General features: G+C 39.5%; 2 protein-coding genes and 1 long non-coding RNA gene across 6 annotated transcripts in view; 2 read left to right on the top strand and 1 right to left on the bottom strand.

Moving 5' to 3' along the window:
* Positions 1–8,466, top strand: part of lig1 (ligase I, DNA, ATP-dependent) — a 70,449-nt gene extending 61,983 nt beyond the window's left edge. Inside the window, exons 25-27 of the mRNA XM_007552037.2 lie at positions 3,379–3,522; positions 4,147–4,239; positions 8,284–8,466. Of these exons, the coding sequence (XP_007552099.1) occupies positions 3,379–3,522; positions 4,147–4,239; positions 8,284–8,358 (312 nt within the window). The 3' untranslated portion in view covers positions 8,359–8,466. The remainder of the gene's footprint in view (positions 1–3,378; positions 3,523–4,146; positions 4,240–8,283) is intronic.
* LOC107836238 (uncharacterized) lies at positions 3,563–11,329 on the bottom strand. The gene is made up of 2 exons (XR_001662101.1): positions 10,590–11,329; positions 3,563–3,596 (listed from the first exon to the last, which is right to left on the bottom strand). It is a non-coding gene; the product is annotated as an uncharacterized LOC107836238 (long non-coding RNA).
* Positions 11,330–19,106: 7,777 nt separating this feature from the next.
* Positions 19,107–19,941, top strand: part of mpz (myelin protein zero) — a 20,998-nt gene continuing 20,163 nt past the window's right edge. For all 4 annotated transcript variants that reach the window (XR_001662094.1, XM_007552035.2, XM_007552034.2 and 1 more), the window contains exon 1: positions 19,107–19,419. Coding sequence is in view for 3 of the 4 variants with exons in the window: in XM_007552035.2 (XP_007552097.2) it covers positions 19,122–19,419 (298 nt within the window). In the remaining variant the exon portion in view is untranslated. The remainder of the gene's footprint in view (positions 19,420–19,941) is intronic.

Here is a 19,941-nt window from a genome sequence, read left to right as displayed (position 1 = left end):
AGATTTGTAGCCTTCACCTTTCTTAAAATAAATATTGACCAAACATTAAATTATAAAATAATCCAATGAATTTTTACCCGTTCTGAATGAATGCATTAAAATCATCACCACTGCTGCATGCAGCAGAAACAGCTGCCCTGTGTTAATATGTCAAGTTTGTAATTTAATGTACAGTGTAATTATTGTATTCCTGAAGGCATGAGGAACACACATCCCCTAATAGAGGACTTGACCTATTTAATGAGGTTTTTCATTCAAAATGAAGTGATTTCTGCACTAAACTGACCCACAGCATCGACAGACTGTCTGAGGTAGACAGATAAAAGCACTTGAGTTAAACAGAAAGTTTCCTGAAAAGCAATTAAGTCACTAATTTTAATGTTGTATGCATACATACAAGACGATCAAGTAATTATAGGACGAAAAATTAGGCAATTCATTCAGTGCTGCTTTGTTTTGTTTACACTAGAACCCGTTATGCTGGAGACCCTGGAGTTTAAAATACAGATTTGTCTATGTGAATCAATGAGATTCCTGTAAATAAACCATTTTAAATCCATCCATGAAGAGCTTTTCTGCAGACTCAGTCTGGACTGGTTCTGTAGAAATCAGGGAATACATGCTGGCATGCTCAGGTGTGGTCAACCATCAAAGACTGTTCAATCTGCAAGGTGTGTGTAATAGTCTGTAAAGTCACAGAGAAAAGCTGGGTAACCCCCAGGCAACAAAAGCCTTTCTCACATTTATCGTGCTTCCTTTGATTTCAGTGCACATATTTTTGTTTTAGAGAAACAGAATTGGAAAAGTAAGGTTGAAAAGTCCAGAAATGTGCTGATTTTAGCCGTTTTTGACCTAGAAGTTACTATATAAAATGAACCAAACCCAAAAAATATTCAAGGGACAAAATAAGTCATTGAACTAAAATCTACAAACTAAAACAACCTATAAAACTTGCAAAGAATGTACATAACGGCATACACCTGATTTTATTTATGGATTAAAGCAGATATTTCCATTCACTAAATTATAAGACACACAAACTTATTTTTTTTCCAAACTGTCTGACATTAAATCAGGCAAGTTGTTTTTGGATAGTTAGGTTTATCAATATTATTTCTAAAAGTCTAAATTCATAAAAATGTCAGTGTAATTATATAAATATTTTTTTACTTTTTTAAATTCAGACGTTTGTGTTTAAAGATGCTGAGTGAAGCTGTCAGTGTCTTTTCCACGGTGAAACAGCTTTAACTGAGGATGGACTGAAAAGCCGGTCTGCAGGGAAGAAGCCGTTACTCCAGAAGCAACGCAAAAAGTTCACAAATGCATTCTGGGACAAATGATTTAATTTTTGGTTACATTTCCTATGGTCTGATTGAACTAAAGTGGAAATATTAATAACCATCGTTACATTTGGGGGAAATTGCAAAATTGAGGAAGTTATTTTGCAGTTTCTGTCAACGTTTTCTAAAGTGATACTTCACAATGCCCATTAAAAACTGTTGATGTAAATATGGCTTCACTCTCATAAACAAACGTGTCCCCAAAGTTGAAAAGATTTGCAGTTCTCTCAGGAAAAATGGGCTAATATCCCACAAGCTACAACGAGATGCTTGTGGAAGGAAATCCCAAAACCTTTGATCTAAATGTACTCTAAAAGTCAATTCCACCAAATATTCATCTATTATTATAAGCATATGAATTTGAAAAAAGTAAAAATATATATTGTTTTGTTTGTAAATAATTTTAGTAATCCTAATTGACCAAAAAAAAAAAAAGAGAAGGTTTAGTCTGATTTCCTATCAAACAAAAACGGTACTGAATGGAAATATGTCATTGGACAATAGAAGTACAGTGTGTCAGTGTTATATTGTTCTTATATCTTGCAACACTAGTGAGTTGTTGAGCTTGTATTAAGCCAGTCGATTAAAAATAATGCTGTCACTTGTTTTCTGTGAAGCTGCACTTTAAAACTTTGCGTATCTACTGGATGAATATTGAGCTGCTGATTATCATTGATAGTTGAGTTCTTCATCTTAATAAGTCTGAGTGTGGCTCTCCAAAGCAACACAACAGCCCTAATGGCTGTTTCTGACGTTTAGATGCATTTTGGACCAATACTAAATGTGTTTGCTTCTTTATTTTTAGGAGTTGCATCAGAATTAAAAAAAGTTGAATTATGTTTCTGAGTGTAATTTACAGACTACAACTCTGAGCCTCGACAAAACTTATGACGATCGGCCACAACTTTTAATAAGACTGCACACCTGCCAGCTCATGCATTGTAATTCAGAGAGTATTAGAGCATTAGACCTTGAATTCCTACAGTATAAATAATGTGCTGGGAAACAGCAGCACTGCTTTAATGTGACCCAGTTAACTGGCCTGCTACAGTCTAGTTAACAATTCACTCAGAAATGGTTTTTTAATCTAAATCAAGGTCAGACCGAGATTCTGATTCACCTCCGGGAATGTCATTTTTATTACTTTAACAAGGTTTCCAAATGTTTTATTTTTATTGTTCACACTAAATGTTTCTGCTACAAGTTTTTTAAATGAACATTCTTGCTCTTAAATGAGTTTTTATTGTTTTTACATTAGCACTTTGAGAAGCCGATCTTATCCACTGATCTTATTTACCTCAGCAAAGGAATAAAAATCAATAAAAAAATCAATAAATCAATAAAAACCTTTATTTCTCTGCCATCACAGAGGTTTGACTGGCAGACCTTCCCATCGGCTCACGCCTGCACGTTTCCCGTTAATGACAGTCGTCCCACTATTACAACTCAGTGACTTTCTTGTTGTTTTCATCAACATTTCAGACGAAAAAATAAATAAAAAATTGGCCAAAATTGGAACCGGTAAGTGAGGGTTTATAAAGATAGGCCAGAAAACTGCAATCAGTGCAAAACTACTTTGAGATTTAAATGTAAAGTGGGTTATAAATAAAATGTAACATTTTTAAAAGAACAGACAAATATTTGAAATACCAGACTTTGTTTTTTTTTAATTGCTTTGTCTAATACTTCCATCCATTTACATGCCGGTGTGATTCTCCCTCTGTCATCCGCTCTGTCTCTCCCTTCATCCTCCGCTCTGGTCATTTTCCCATTCATCCCTCTTTCTGTCCAGCTGTCTGTCCATCAATCTGTCTTGATGCATCATTGTGTTCCTGTTCTGTCTGTCCAGTCAGTCAATCATCCATCCATCCAGGTTTCATATTTAAAACCTGACATCTATGAAAGAAACTTCTACACATTAATCTTTAATTTTCTTCTTTATATATTAAAATTTGTCTTGGAGAGACTGAACTCTAGAAAAAAAAGTGGAATAAATAAACAAGCTTGTGTTTAACCTTCCTGATTTCCTGTTTTCTAGGAGCACATCCTGGCCAAGCCCCGCCCCTACTACCGCGTGGACCAATCAGCTGAGCCCGACGTGTGGCTGGACGCCGTGCAGGTTTGGGAGGTGAAGTGCGCCGACCTCTCGCTGTCGCCTGTCTACAAGGCTGCCATGGGAATGGTCAGTGCAGCCGGTGTTAATCCGCTCCCTTGTGTGTTTCTGCAGATAAATCCCGTCAGTTCTGCTCTGCTGCCCTGAATGAAGAGTCATAATTAATGCATCTTACTTGAGTTAATGAAACTGCTGCAAAAGAAGCCGGATTTAGCGGAACGATACTTGCTATTGAGCTGTGGGTTGGCAGAGTAAAAAAGTTAGCATCAATGAAAACACATGGTATTTGAATATATTTGTCTGTCTTTACATTGGTGTCAAGCTTTCCGCTTTTGTAATTGTACAACCTGCACTTTGGGTGAGGTGGAAGTGAAAAAAGAGGGAATTAACATATTTTCTAATCCTTCAAAAACGTTGGATAAAGTCATTACATCCAGCATTTGATTCGTTTTCAAGCAGTTTTGGGTATTCGGTAAAAGAAAATGTGATACTTCAGCACAGAGGAGGTAATAAAAGGAAGGCATAAATTAAACCAGGACAAAGGGTTAAGTCCTGCAGCTTGAATTAAACTCAACAAATGGGCTCATAATTACTTTAAAGTCCTGAATCTTAAAAGAGTGAATTACAAGGAATTGAGTGCTCACATGTACCAGCAGCTTTTTACAGTGTTAAAATGGTTAAACCTGTCTTCAGGTGGATGCAGAGAAAGGCATTTCTCTGCGGTTCCCTCGCTTCCTTCGCATCAGAGACGACAAGAAGCCCGAGGACGCCACCACCGGAGCTCAGGTACGTGACGTTAAGTAGAAAACCAGCCAAGCATTGAAGCACAAAGCCTCCAGTACACGACCAAACACGCTAACCAGATAGCTTTGAAGCAGAAGGTTAAACACGTTGACCTTCTGCAGTCTAAAAATGACTCCAACACAGTTTAAAAAAAAAAAAAATCTGTCATGTTTGTTTGTATCTTTTAAAGTGTCACAGAAATGTGGCACATCATAATCAATATCATCATGGTCACTTCACACAAGCGGTCCTGTAAAATTTCAAGGGTGAGCAGCGCTGCAAGGACGGCGTGTTATTTTTTATTTTTCATGCAAGCAGGAGTGGATGCAGGAGCATCCTGCAGCAGTTTGAGCAAAGCTGCTGACTGAGAGCTGCTGCTTCCTTCAGGCTCAGCTGCAGATTCAGACCAGCACTTTGAAAACAGTTGCTATTAAAGTCGCCACATTACAATCACAACCACAAACTTCCAAGTATTTTACTGGTCTGGAATTAATCGCATTTTAATCAAAATCTGCACATCAACAAAACAAGCTTCAATCCTGAAGCCCTTTTTGGTGAATAACTGTCAACATGAGCTCAGCGACAAAGATATTCATTTTTTTAATCTGAGCTGAAAGGCTTTTCGACCATCAGATTGCTGCAAAATACTTTTTTATGCATTCAGCTTTCCAGTGTTTTATGACCAAAAGGATTAAAAACACAAGAAAAGAAAAAGGTTAAAAACACAAGTTTTTGAGATGTTTATTCTTAGTTTCTAAAACGCCACATGTCGTGAATATTTTTTTAAAATAATTTATATATGTTTCTATGACAAAGTATAGGGCCATATTGTGAAAAATGTTAAAAATAAAGTTGAAATGAGAGTAAACTCATCTTACGAGAATAAAATCATAATTTTATGACTTTAATCTCATCATTTGTACCTTTGAAAGTTTTTTAGCATGTCACTAATACTTTGTTGTACATTTCAGTCTTACTATACATCTAAATAAACAGTAAATGTTTGTGAAAAATTAAATCAGATAATACGTAATGTTTTAAAATGGAAACCAACATCATCAACGTTACGCAGAATTAAACCACTGCTTAGTTTAGCAGGAGATTTAAACTATTTATTTCTCATTAAGCACAAAATATATCAATTTGTTGTGAGAAATGATTTGAATTTGGTTTAAATGTTTAAACGTTGTTGCTCTGATCCAGTTTTGACAGGTTTCTGGTTTTCTTTGAGATCACTTCTAATTCTGATGACCAACTCATACAAACTATATTTGTTTTTTCAGCAATTAGATTGCAGATATTTAACAATTACATATGTAAACAAGGAAAAAATACATTTATTTAAAACATTTGCTGCAAGTTCATTAAGTTTTTTAGTTTAGTTTTTTTATAGGGATGACGAGATCATTTTTCGGCTCATTTGACATTTTAATTTCCATTTAATAAGCAAGTATAAACATGTAATTTTTCAATGTTTTTCTTTGCTTTCCTTCTTTCATATGAAATGACCAAGAACATGTAAAAGCTCCTGAACAGAAAATTGACACTTATTTTTTTTTAACCACAGTTCACCATTTAATACCTGCTGTTCCTTTAAAACACTGCAGGAGAATTTTGTTATGTTGCAAAAATTGGATACAAATTGATTCCTCGAGTCGCTGTGATGCTCACAAACTGAGGAAAAAAGCAGAGCTGCTGGTGAGCAGAGAAATGCACCGGCTGTCACAGCTTCACAGGGAAATATGCTATCTGACGCAGCGTCAGACTATTTTGATGCCGTCTGATTTTTATCTTGTTTCACGGGGGGAAAAATCCATATGAATTAAAAGTTTATACACAGGTCTGACCAAAGTTGTCCTTGATGTACAAACTAAGGCCGAAGATCCAATACCTCCTTGACAAGCCCGAGTCCCGTCTGAACCGTTTTACATTCCAAACCGTCTGTGACTCGAATGCAGAGTGTGGAGGTGTGTTCATTACTTTTGGGAATCAAGGTGGAACATCGGCAGCATGTAAATGTACAGCTGCATCTCAAGGAGTAAGAATGGCATTCAAAATGTAATTTACTGCAGTGATTCAACTCTAAAAGAAAAATATAAATATATTTCATACAGTGATTTATTTCAAGCTTTTATTTCTATAAATGAAAACTGAAATCTCACTGAAATTACTTTTAATGCAGAAAAATCATCTTATTGAGAACCATGTTCCTGTATTGTACACTAAGTAAGTGGTTGGAGCTCCTTTTGCATGAATTGCTGCATTAATGCAGATTGGCAATACTCAATAGATTTACTGTGAGGTTTATATTAGGCATGGTGAGTAGCTGCATTACTATTACCTGTAGAAATGTGCTCAAAACTTTGTCAATATTCCGCTAATGTAAAAAAAACGCAATTCTGCAATTGCTGTGTTTCCTTTAAATAAAAAACTCAATTAAAATCACACATGAATACATTTGTTCACGCGATCACACTGCTGCTACAAGAAGCAGCAGCAGCGTGTCTTGGTGGAAGTCACGCCGTCTTCCACCAACTACTTCCTGCCGTCGTCTTCGTCGTAGTTTCCGCCAGAAGTAACGTTTGGTTGTTGATCATGTGGCTTGTGTTATGCGAAAAACGTTTTAATTACAGTTTTGTGAAATAAACAAATTTCTATACGTCCAAAAAAACATCCAAATGTAAAATTGTGCAGTCGTATGGTCAATGTGATGGTTTTGATAGTGTGGGCAGCTGCCAGGTCCTGCTGGAGATAAAACCAGCATCTGCATTAACCTCCTCAGCAGACAAAAGCATAAAGAGGTGATGCTCCAAATTATCACCGTCCGTGGAAACCTTCCACTGAACCTCAAATTGCTTGGATTATGTGCGACCTTGATTTCCTTTAAAAAAAAAAAATGCTGAATTTACTGTCATCTGAATCAATGACATTGCAAAATATTCTGGATAAATCTGTGTGGTTACTTTTGAAGCTTCAACCTTCATTTATCCATGTTGTTTATGCAACATACCACACTTTTCCTTCCATCAAACTTTCTCTTTGTTTGCTTGCACTGCAACAACTCAAAATCTTACCAAGTATTTTTGTTCTCTTTTTGGTCCAAGATATTTTTCCCATATTATAAACTAAATTGTCTTGTTTCATAGACATATTATTTCACTTATATATATACTTATTTGTACCTTTTCAGCAATATAAAGGAATTATTGACTTAAATAAGCTCCTATTTCTTGCTGAAGTTACTTGTAAGTTATTGTTTGTCTTATATCATGTATGTTAAGATATTTACACCAGAAACTAGACAGAAAAACTTGGTAAGATTTTATGTTTTTGCACTTTATCATCCATCTGATTTTTGCTCAATTAAATTTTGTGTAAAAATTACATTGGTTGATGTAATTTTATGCAAACCTGGATGCTGGGTTTTAATTAGCTGTAAACTGATAGTGTCTGATCTGATGAGTTTCACATTAAACTCTGGAAACTCATTGCTTAGTCTGTCATAAATCTAGTTAAATAAAGTTGAAATAACATTCTAATTCACTGTGATGCACCTGTAGACAGAGTTTCCATCCAGTGGTGATGCTCAGGATTAAATTAAAACGTTGAAGTCGGAGGAAATCAGGAGAAGCTGAACCTGAGCCAGAACATGTTGGACCCAGTCTGTTTCAGGCCGAGACTCAAAGCTTCACCTCGATAAATAATGTGATGTTTCATTGTTTTCCTCCTCTCGGAGCCCCCCTGCTGCGTGCCCATTATTCACTGTCCCACCCCGTCCCCTCTCCCCTCTTCTCGACCTAAACTCTGATAGTTTAGGTCACTGTGTTCTGATAAATGAACACAGCCTCCGTCTCCCAGTCAGCAGCTCCGAGTCACTGACTTCAAAGCTCGGGATATGAATAATCAAACTGTTATTTTTAGCTTTTCCTCTTCATGTTACTGACCCAACTTCATGATCTTCTCCTCCTCCCCTCCTGCTTTCTGTCTTCCTCTCCCTCCATCTATCTGAACGTTGCTCCTCCTCCTCTTCCTCCTCGATCCCTGCAGATCGCTGATTTGTACAAGAAGCAGCAGCAGATTCAGAATCAAGGGGAGAAAGCTGACCCGGAGGACTACTACTGAGTCTCTGCAGCCATGTCATGATGAAAATCTCAATGTAATTGTAAATATCTTCTCCCTTTTGGTATTGTTGAATGAAAATAAAGGCGTCTTCCAGTTTTGAGCTTCCTGTAATTTGTTATTGATTTATTGAAGCTGCGTGTTCACTCATTACGGTTTCCCTTTTGAGGGCGAAAATTGCATAAACATCTCGGCGCATGCCGCGCACATAAATCCCCAAACCGTCATCGATTTGGCAGTTACCGCTTTTAATAGATCTTTATCTGAAATTCACATTGCTAAAGCAACGCAGGTGGCATACCAATACTTGAGGCCCAGCTTCAAGTATTAAAGTAGTAAAAAATAAAAGCGCAATCGGCATGTATCGGAAATAGGAGGACAAGCCAAGGAGATTTCCAACTGCCCAGGAACGTTATTAGGAGCAGGAATAGATGCAGAGCTGACAGTTGCTCACAGCAGGACAAAAGAGAAGCCCCGACAGCGATCATGAGATGGATGGAAATCTGCTAACTGTCCAGCCTGAATCAATCATAGACGTGAGGAGGAGACGGGAGGGGGCCGGTTTGAGAGCCAAGGACATGCGATTATGATGTAGAGAAGAGTTTTCAGCAGGATGATGGTTTCATCTGAGAAATGGGTGTGCTTGTGACAAACCAAGACACTTTGTGATGGGTTTGTTTTGATTCTGTTTTTGTGAGAGTTCCTCTGAATGGTGTTTTTGCCAAAACGAGTGCCTGTGTCGGAAATTTTTTTATCTTGTCAGGGAGTTTTGCTTAGCCCACAGGTACTCACACGGAGCAAGGACAACGGCTGCAGGGAGCGCTGTGAAAAAAATAAAATGTTGGCCTTAAAATAAACTGAAAGCATCTAAACTACTATACCGACTGCCAGGGACGTTACAATAGCCGTGTTTGAAATATTTCTGTCAAAAATGGGGCAGAATGACAAGAAAATGCAGCAAAAGCGTGAAAGTAGATTTGACCGTCATGGTGTCTGATCTGATTCAAATAATAGTCATCCCTCTTGTCGGGTGTTTTCCCTCGCACTTTAAAAACAGCTGTTGCTGAAACAGAACAATCTGAACAAGTTGCTGTTGCACAGTTGGAGGCAAGTCTCCAACCTTCCAGCCATCAGCAAAGCGTTTGAAAGTCTGTTTCAACAATCTCTTAACAATGACCAACCACTTTGATGTATTTCAGTCCATTTTCGGTGCTCACCGCAGTACTGACACTGCCCTCGTCAAAGTGTTCAGTGATGGCCACAGTTCTGTTGGACTTCTGCGCTATATTCCTGGAGAGCTGGGCCAAAATCTGCTGCAATACCTGACTGGGTTGAGTCTTGGACTTTTTTGTTTCAGTAGGTAACTTTGCAACAAAACCCCATGCTGGGTTCCCCAAGTTTTAATATCTACATTCTGCTGCTACCTCAGATTATAACAAATACAAAGATAAATTACTGTAACTATGCAGATGATGCTCTGCTCTACATCACAATGTCACCAGGTGACTAAACACATTCAAGCACTGAACAGATGAACATATAAATGTATGGATGTGCCATATCCTTCTCTGGCTGAACAGAAACAAAACTGAAGTTTTTTGAACCAAAGGAGGAGCAAATGAGTCTGAACTCATACCTGAACCTTGAGAGACACATAAAGATGGTTACAAAGTGCTGCGTTGGAAACATGGAACAAGCAGGTCCAGAATATAAAGATGGAACTGTAAACCAATACTGATTATTGCAGCTTTAGTATACTTAAATACAGAGACTACAGTTAGGCTTGTTGCAATAAGCCACTTAATCATATGATAGATAAAAATGAGTTCAATCATTTCCATTTGCATGTTTTACCATTCTTCTGTAAGTTCCAGTGTTAAATGTTCATTAGAATTTAAAGTTTATTGAGCTTTGAGAATGCATTGTTGCATTATAATGAAATTACTGTTGTGTTACTTGAAAATTGTCTCAAAACATCATTTATCGCAATAACTTCTGGGACAATTTATCGTTCATTAAAATTTGTTATGGTGACTGACGGGCCAAGCTACAGCCCTCAATGCAGTTTTTTTTTTGTCCTCAACGCAGGTTGTCCCTGGTTCAATTCCCTTCTTCTCTTGTCCAGTGACTGTTAAAAAAAAAGGCCACTAGTGCCATAAAAACCATTTTAAAAAAAAAACAACCCGTCCTCAAGCTAATTTTCTTAGTTATTAGTTTAGTCCCTTAGCACTTACCATAAATGATGGAGTAATGAGATACGATGTGGCGAGCATGGCCAACCTGCTTCACATCTGCTCGTGAGTGTTTCAGATTATGTGCCTCTCTGCCCACATGCAGCCCCACATGCTCGGCTCAGCACCCTGGTTTTAAGTGGGTGGACGTGCAGCCGGTTATCGCACCTCTCTTGCATCAGCAGGAGACGACGCTGAATGCAAAGAGATGCAGGGGAATAAACCAAAAAGCGCCGTCGTTGTAATTCCTGTGTCTGTGTTTGTCGGCGTGGAGCCAGTTTGCATCTTTCCAGCGTGTATTGGGCGCATTTACATGTGAAATGCTGCAGTGACTCGCTCGGCATGTGGCATAATGTCGCTGTTTTCACATGCAGAGAGGTTTGGATTTCCTGTCCTCAAAAGCATGTGAGGGTGCTGTTTGTTATGGTGTGTCTGTATGCAAGTATTCCCAGTGTGTGGCTGTTGGTTTGCCTATTATTTCTGTGTGTGGGCTGTTCTGCGTCTGCTGAACAAGAACTTTGAGAAAGAAGTCATTGTTGCTTTGAAATTCCAAGTCTAGTTCTGTCTGCTGCTTATTTTACCCCTTCTTTTTATCTCCTTGTGTAAAGCTAGGCTTAGTTTCTTAATGCCTTCCCCCTCCTTGTTTGTAATTTATTCATTTCCTGTCCTGCATGTTACTTCTGACACTTCATGAATATCATTAGCACATCTCTTTCTTTCTCCTTCATCCTTACCAGAAACTAAGGGCCCTGCTGGTTGTTCCTAAAATCAGAATTTCAAATGGCTGTCAGCTGTACTGTTGCATTCGAGGTTGGCTTGAACACAAAGCGAGAAATGGAAGAAGCCATAATAGAAATCAAACAAGCGACAGAGCATGAAATATTGAGAAAGCAAATATGTAATTAAGTCAGTTGCTTATTGTGTTTGCAGAATGATACTGTAGTAAATAGCTGAAGGTGCGGCGCAGTCGAAAGTCATTTTTGAGCTTGTTTGAGGGAAAGGAAGCCTCCTCAAATGGTTGCATAAGATTGTTTTTAGATCCTCGCAAAAGTATTCGCACCCTTTTTTTTCTCATTTTGGAGTCACAGACGTCAATGTAGCTTATGTGATAGAACAACACAAAGTAGTGTGTAGCTGTCAAGTGGAAGGAGACAAATATTACCTGACTCCCCAAAATTTAAGATGTCTTGTTCCATGGACACACTATTTCACTTATAACTAGTGTTTTTTAATCGATATTAAGGAATTATTGACTTAATACAGGCTCTTGTATACTGCTGAAAAGTAACATGTAAGTTAGTTTTGTCTTACCTCAAGTGTACAAAGACATTTGCACTTTCCTTCCAGTTTTTAATAATCTCTCAGTTTTTAGCTCCATTTCAGTAGTTACTGTGATCTCTTCAGGTGTTTTTCTCCAGTAGTTTCTTAAATAGACTAAGATCTTTTCCACAACCACAGGATGTGATTTCTCCAATAAGGGTTGATTGGACTAAATACAATGGAAAACGTGTTTGAGGCTTCAAATGACTTTCGACTGGCCCAGTCAAAGTTTACAGCTAAATCCAATTGTCGCAAGATTTGGAAACTGATGTTCACATTTGGTCTGCATCCATCCTGACTGGATCTGGGCAAACATTTCTCTCTTGATGCAACAAGATGGGGGAATAAAAGAAGTGTTTCTTGACACACTTAAAAAAAAAAAAAGGAAATTCTGCGGTAAAATGCTGGCAGCTGTAGTTGCCAGAAAGCTGTAAAATTCTGGGTAAAACATGTTTTTCTTTCATGGTTCGATATTTTCATTGTTCATGAAAATATCGTAACTTAAGGAAAATAACTGTTTTTTTCTGGAAAGAAAACAACTTATAAAATGTCAAATTTGTATATTACACCGATTATTTTCACATCAAATTAACAGTTAGAAATTGTTTTTTAGTAATGGATTTTTTTCCTGTCACAATTTTATCACTGATATTTTTATTTACAATGCTCACTTTTCAGATTATTATTACATTTCTTTTCTCCCACTTCAGTGGTCAACTTTGAGTTCAAATTCCTTGAAAATGGATTCTTTTTGCAAGACACTGGGTGAAAGTGTGTGTGCGCCCAACATGTTTGTGTCACTGATGTTTACAGAGGGGGGCAGCTGGCGCACGCGGCTCGCCTGCGGGACGCTGCTGCGCACCAGCCTCCTTTCCCACCGAGGCTCCTGCCCGTGTTCAAACAGCTGTGCTGTTGGTTCGCATCAAGTCACCCGGCCAGGCCTGCACCTGCAGGGGGAGGCTGCTTCAAACCTGCCTGCTCAGCGCCTGTGGTTTTTTTCCACTTGTTAGGCACTCACTGGAGGCTCTGTGGCGTTCCCAGACAGAAAATGCTCCTGAATTGATCTTTGATCTGCTGCTGAAGGAGATGAAAGGTGAAGCTGTGCTGAAAGTGTCTCTGTTTTAGGATGTGTCCCCTTAAAGCGGCGTTATGGATTATCTCCGACTGCAAAAAGAAAAAGAGGGCAGCTATTAATAAATAGAAGGAGCAAGGTTTCACCTTTCTGTCCTTATTTGCGCCCCGCCCTCCTCCCTCACTCCATTCTCCCACATAAGCTATCTGTCTTCCTCACAATACCGCTTTCTCCACCCCGAGAACAATGCGTTTGTTCTCCTCCACCGCCTCCCCGTCCTTTCTTTCCCTTCCTATCCCTTCATCCATTTGTTTGGTGCTCTCTGTGACATCTCTGCCATGAGGGAGAGAAGGTGGGACAGGCCCTTCCATTGTCTGCAGCCGAGCCCACGGCATATCAATAGTTTTTGTTTCTTGAGCAGGAGCGTTGGCCAGTAACCTTTTGGATTTCATGATGTCAGACCTCCTCCTGTTTGCTACGTTCTTTGTATGATGTCGCTCCTAAATGTGAAAGATGAAGCTAAACTGAGCCTGATGATTAATTTATAGGCTGTTCAACAAAAAAAGGTGAACTTCTGCAAATAATTTGTCAATTTGTCACGTAGAGGAAATAATTACAGCTTTTCAAGTTATGCACACCGATCCTGTTTGATTAAAGAAAACAAAGACTTCCATTGTCTGAACTATGAAAAAAATCTGAAGTTTTCTACTGCTGTTGCAGATTACATCACTTGGGATGCAAATATGAGTCATTTATGTGCGGCTGATGTTGTCGGTTGCCTCAGCAGTGACAATTGAAACAAAAATACTCACAAGTTGCTCTCCGATGCGTTCTAAACAACAAACAAGCTGCTAAATGTCAGGGAGTTTATGCAGATGACTTATCTACGCACGAGGGTTGGGGCCGCTGGAAAAAACCCACAATACTAACTTTCATTTGACTTCAGAATTCGTTTGTTGTTGTTTTTTAGAATTCTAACTTTACTCTCAGAATTGATTTTAATTTCATATCTTGACATTTTTTTCTCAGACTTTAGATTTTTTTCTCAGAATTTTGACTTTTTCTCCTCAGAAATCTGGCATTACTCCCTGAATTCTGACAAAAAACCAAAATCTGTTTCTGTTTGTTTTTTTCCAGTGGCCCTGTTCCTCTTCCAAAGTCATCTTCATCACAGTTTCTCAACTCTAAAACCCCTATCATCAGTCAACATGATGTTATTTACTGTTTAGCCATTGATTTCAGTTCGGTCAGTCTTAACGCCTCTATGTTGCCACTTTTTGCCAATAGTTGTGTTGCTTCCCCGCTAACTGCTCTTAATAGCTGATTCAATTTATTTTTCTTCAGCGCTCAGAGACACGGTGCCTCCACTCATTAATCATTTCTTCCGTAGGATCCACTATCTGCATTTCCTTTTAGGTGAAGTCAACTTCAAAGGTTTCAGAACTTGACATAAACACAGTTGATAATGCTGTATGCTGCAGCCGCTGTCGATTTGGCACACTCTGCGTTTCAGGTTGCTGCACTGAGATGATGCACTTTTCAGTCATATTTCTGTCATCAGCCCTTTCTTCCTGTCTCTACTCGGTGGGTTGTCAACCTGTGTCCAATTAGGGAACCTAGATGGCACTTCTTTATTTATGTTTAATCCTGGCTCCCAGCCTTGACTTTTAACAGGTTTCTGGCCAATTGCTCTGCATGGCTCATTTGCTTTGTTTGAGTACGAAAACGTCTCACTTGATTATTCGGGCCCTGCAGCATAACTGTTGATTTAGTCATAACCGCTTTATGATGGGTTTATGATGATGGCAGTGCTTGTTGTTCCTTACTTCTCAGGCCCACGCTGAGAAACTCGTGTTTAAGAGAAGGGGAGGGCAGAGAGGCACATTGCACACTGCACTTCATTGGATCATTGTTAGCCCCTCATTGGTCTTATGACCTTTGTTTGAGCCAGCCTCTGTGGTGAGCATCTCCTCTGTCGCTCTTTGTTTTTTCCCCCCGCCCCTTTGTTTTGACTCTCAGCCAAGCCTCAAGCTGGCCCAGTTCAGAAATTGCCTTCCTGGCCCAGCTGCACACGTCAGCTGTGACCTGCATGCTAGTCCGTTAGCATGTTGGTCTGTAGCATGTTGGTTTGGCTACTTCAGAGGAGACCTATTATGCAAATTTACACTTTGCACATGTATGTATTTCCATTTGGGTCTTAAATCAGCCCACAAATACCCAGCCAGTTTTTGGTAATAAGTTGATGCTTTTTTGGTGTCTGGAAAATGAGCCGTTTCAAAACCCTACCGAATGTGTAATGTCACAAATCAGCAGGTGCTGCGCCTCACCTATTAGATTCAGTTTTACCGATGTATGTGCTGTACAATGGCTGCTGTAGAAGACAAGGCTTGCAGTTAACATATATTCCAGAAAACACTTGCTGCATTCTCATTGATTGTGCAGGAGGCTCCACTTCTATTTTTCAAAGATATATGGTTGTGTAAATGCACATCCGTTTGCAGTCATTTTCACATGTGAGTGTAAAGATTTAGTTGGGGGCGTGGCCAACAGCAGCTTATTTGGATTTAAAGGGACAATACGCCCTAAAACATCTCAAAATAGGCAGAACTGAGCAGACTATGTTTTCATAATCTTTTCTGGGTTTGTCTAGCAAATTTGTGACTTTTCAAACTCAGAAATGTCCTTCTTTGTTTGTTCCTTGTAGGTAGAAAATTTCTGAGATGTTTGTGGGATATTAACTCCTTTTCTTTCTGTCTACAAAAGCTTTAATGTGCTGTCACATCAATTCGCCCTCACAGGTTTATTTTAATGTGACGTTACACCCTCCAATCCTGACAGCTGATCTGAAGCCTTTTATGCACTGATACCAGAAAAAACACAGCAAAAGACTCGTGTATAATTTCACAACAAAAAAAAAAAGTTAAAAGGCTCCACAGTTCAAGTCTCTTGCCTGCTGGTTCTTCTGTATTATTTAGCAGCAGATAAGCTCCCGCTCTCGCTCCCTTACATTAGTGTGCTATATCACTGCCAGATAGAGGAATGGGGGGCCCTTCCTTCTATATGTGATACAGTTCCTCCCTGCCAAGCCCAGCCTCCGCCGCCATCATTCGGCTGCTGACGAGTTTGGGTCCCAGCCACTTTCTGCACCTGCCAGACTCATAAAGAATCCCCCTGTTCCTGCGGGAGCCCCAAGGCAGAGCCTGCCACAACTGTTAAGGACGTTGCGATTTAGACATTCAAGCCAAAGCTTTGACTGTCAACGGCGCCAACAACTTGGCAGATGGTCCGTTTTGTTCGGCTGATCCCATCAGCAGGCCGTTTGAGGTGTTAAGATGAACGAGTGGTTAGGATTTGTCACAAGTGGCAAAAATAAATAAATTAAAGCATGCCTCGGTTTTACACCGACTTGTTGCTTAAGGATGTGCCGCTGTCTTGGCTAAGGGCTTATATCCTAAGAGATCATTGAGTTTTAGTTCTGAATGTTGAACTTGAATAAAATGAGCTGAAGGGGATGGAGTGGACATCTTTATTTAAATCCCCTCCTCTCACTCGGATCATGGATTTCTGAATCACTTCCTGCTTTAAAGGACGATTTTTGCAGGTTTTCTGTAGTCATGCTAGCAGCTAAGAGAAAACACTGTTTTGATGTATAATAAAAGAAGACATGCAGAAGTGTAATATTTTAATTGCTTCATTTTTACATGCGAGGAAAATTTTAAAAATAATCTGTTAACAGCTTCTTTTTTCAACCTATAATATACATAATCCTAAAACAGTTGGGTATTATTATGCAAAAATGAAGAAAACATACAGAAAACTGCTGATGTTGTAGTTTTCCGTACTGATTCTCTTTTCCCAACTCTTCTTTTTGTTAATATTCCTTTATTTCCTGTCTGACTCGGTTTGGTTCCCGTATTCTGAGTTTTACATTTTTACTCAAGACTTCAAAACTGATTCCTTATCGTGAAATCTTCAGATTAAGACCAAAATAGTTTTGTCATTTTACTGTCACTAAAAAGATGGAAATCCAATAAAAAAATTCAGACATTCAAAACAAGACCCCAAACATGAGGGAGCGTGTTTTTAAAGAAGAGGCGTCTTGTTTTACAGTCAGAATCATGACGATGGTTTTACGATGGAACCTGTTTCATTGTGGTCCATTTTAAGGTAATTGTAAAATGTACATCATAAATGTTTTATCTTTCTGTGCTGCTTTACTGTCTTTTAAACTGTTTTATGTTGTGAAAAGCCATCTGGAGATGTGGCTTGCAAAATAGCTGAGGCTATAAATGTTATAGTGTTCACAATTTGCTTGTAATTACATTACACTTGTCTCCATGCAAATAAATAATAAAAAAGAAGAAAGTGCAGACAGGAAGATCCCAGATCATCACCTCTCCTCCACTGTGTTTGACACATTGTTGGTTTATTCAGATGCAACTTTTCAAGCCAGTTATATGTTATGGTGGCTTTGTATCTTTATAAAGAGGTGGCCTTCTCCTAAAACCCTGCAACTATTCTTTTTCTATTTTTCTTATAAGACAAACTTTAACATTTACATTCTGTCGGAGTGCCGTGGAGTTGGAGTGGAAACTCTTGGGGCTTTTACAATTTCTCTGAACATTTATGTTCTGACCTTGAGGGGAATTTGCGGCAATGTCAATGACTAAGAAGATTGGCAGCTGACTTAAATGTTTTCCACCTGCGAATAATTTTTCTTTCTGTAGAGAAATGGACTCAGTTTATTTGGAAAATGGCCTTAAAGTCCCTCCCAGGTTGACAGGCGTCGACTTCTAAGCCTCAGCGGTCACTGATGGGGTCTTTCCACCGTGGGATTGTTAACATGTTCGCTCCAGAGACAAAACTAATGGCTCACTGCAGGTAAAGTGGTAAAGGATATGAACTTGTATTGTGCTTTGTCAAAGCACTACATACATTCACCTATTCATGCACACATTCACAGCCTTTCAAATGGTGTATTAAGTTTAGGTGGAAAAAATGGAGTAAATTTCCACCAAAAAACTCAAAAATCTTTCAATTAATATTAGACATTTTCTAGAAAAAAACAGAAATTTTTGACTTTTCAAACTAAGAAATTCCCATAATTTTCTAGAAATTTTTTAAAATTAAATTCAAAATTTCAGAGTTTCTTCTGGCAAATTTAGTCGGTTTTTCTATCTACTATGGCCCTAATATGCCATAGTAGCCACAGCTGCCCTGGGGCTCCAGGCCCTCTGTCCAACACCAGCAGGCAAGGCGGGTGAAGTGTCTTGATAGAGGCAGACAGAGCAGGAATCAAAGTGGCAACCCACCAATTATCCCAAGTAAAACCTGGCTGAGTCCACATCCGATCACTTTAATAAGTAAAAATGTAAACTGAAATCTCTCTCCCATCTTTGTGTCCTGTCCTCATATCAACCCCTCTATATATAGCAGGGCTCTCCTTCTCTGTCTGCATTACTGGAAAAGTGGGGAGTGGGCACTGCAATCTGAATAAGCAGCTTTGTCTGAGCAGGAGGAGGCTGAAGAGAAAGAGAAAACTGGATGAAGAAAGCGCCATTGACAGACAGGCAAACACGAGTCAGCCCCTGTCCCCCTCAGGCCCCATTGTCTCTGAGTGCTAGACGCCAGCGAAGGACGAGAATCTGAAGAGAGGGAGGACAGCTAGCTAAGAGTCGCGGCTTTGTTTGGCCGGCTGGCCTCAGACCCGGTCAAAGTGCATGCAGAGGAGAAACGGGTGAGACATGGAGATGGAGGAGAGAGCACTAGACTGACCCCGTCGGAGGATCTCCTTCATCCTCCCAGTAAACAGAAACCAAACTTCCCATTATTCCCTTAGTGACGTTTAATCATGAGCAACCCAGATCGACTGCAGATGGCCGTGCTTCCCTCTCACCTACACTCCAAGTGTTAATCAGCACTCAATCACAGGATGACGAGGGTTTAATTTAACATGTTGCATCCATCATGCTGAAACGCTGCTCAGAGTTTGCAAATTCGCCCCAAGTCGCCCATTGTTCACACAATTAATTCAGCCACTGTACGGCGCAGGTACCTTTTTTTCTCCCACTTCAACGGATAATGTGTGTTAATTTGTTCCAGGGAGGAAAACGCAGAGCGACGGAGGATGGAAGGGAGGAGGAATGGGCCGGGCCGGGCCTGGGATGAGGGGTGTGGTTGGGTATAAACCAGGGGACAGTGGGGTTTCTGTTGTTGTCCTGTCTCTCCTGGTGTCCTGCTTCCCTTCATCCACTCTCCTTTTTTTCTGGTTTTTCCCTTCTCCTCCTTCCACTCACGCTCCCGGTGGAGTTGGGACTCTTCCTCGGCAGAGTCCTGTCAGGTTCGCAGCGTCCATCCGTTGTTTTGGGGGGAGCTCCAACAGAAGCCAGAAAACCATGCTGAGAGTTTTGGCGCTGGCGTCAGTGGTCCTCCTGGGAATAGGTAATAAAAGAAAAACAAAATCTTTTCATTTTTTCTAATTTCATTTTGATGAGTTGACTAAAAGGCCTGCCCTGAATTTCACCTGTTAAAAGCGAAGGTGTTGAAATTATTTTCCAATTGATCCGAGGTCAAAGGTTAAATGGGAGAAGCTTTTCTCTTGATTGCTTACTTGAAAACTAATGAACCTGATGGAAATAAGGGGAGAATAAATGCCTTAGCATTGAATTAAACCTGTCTTTGCACTGAATTAGTACTTCACCGAGGCATTCCAGTTGCTTTCTGGAATTGTGGTGCATTGATTTGAACTGCGGTTCACTAAAATCTCCACAGAGTTAATCATAGCAAACTGATTGCTAGAATGTAATAGTGGGTGGGACTGGCTAAGTACTGAGCTCAACTGGTCAAAATTTTCCTTGATAGCCTTATTCCATACTTTGTCTCATTTGAAAGTCACAAATCTGAGGAAAAATGCACAAGAATAGCAAATGGCGTTCCACTAGGCTCCATTCTCAGCCCACTTTT

This window comes from Poecilia formosa, unplaced genomic scaffold, assembly GCF_000485575.1.
Source record: "Poecilia formosa unplaced genomic scaffold, Poecilia_formosa-5.1.2 Scaffold45, whole genome shotgun sequence".
NCBI lineage: Eukaryota > Metazoa > Chordata > Actinopteri > Cyprinodontiformes > Poeciliidae > Poecilia > Poecilia formosa.
This window is presented reverse-complemented; position numbering and strand designations above follow the sequence as displayed.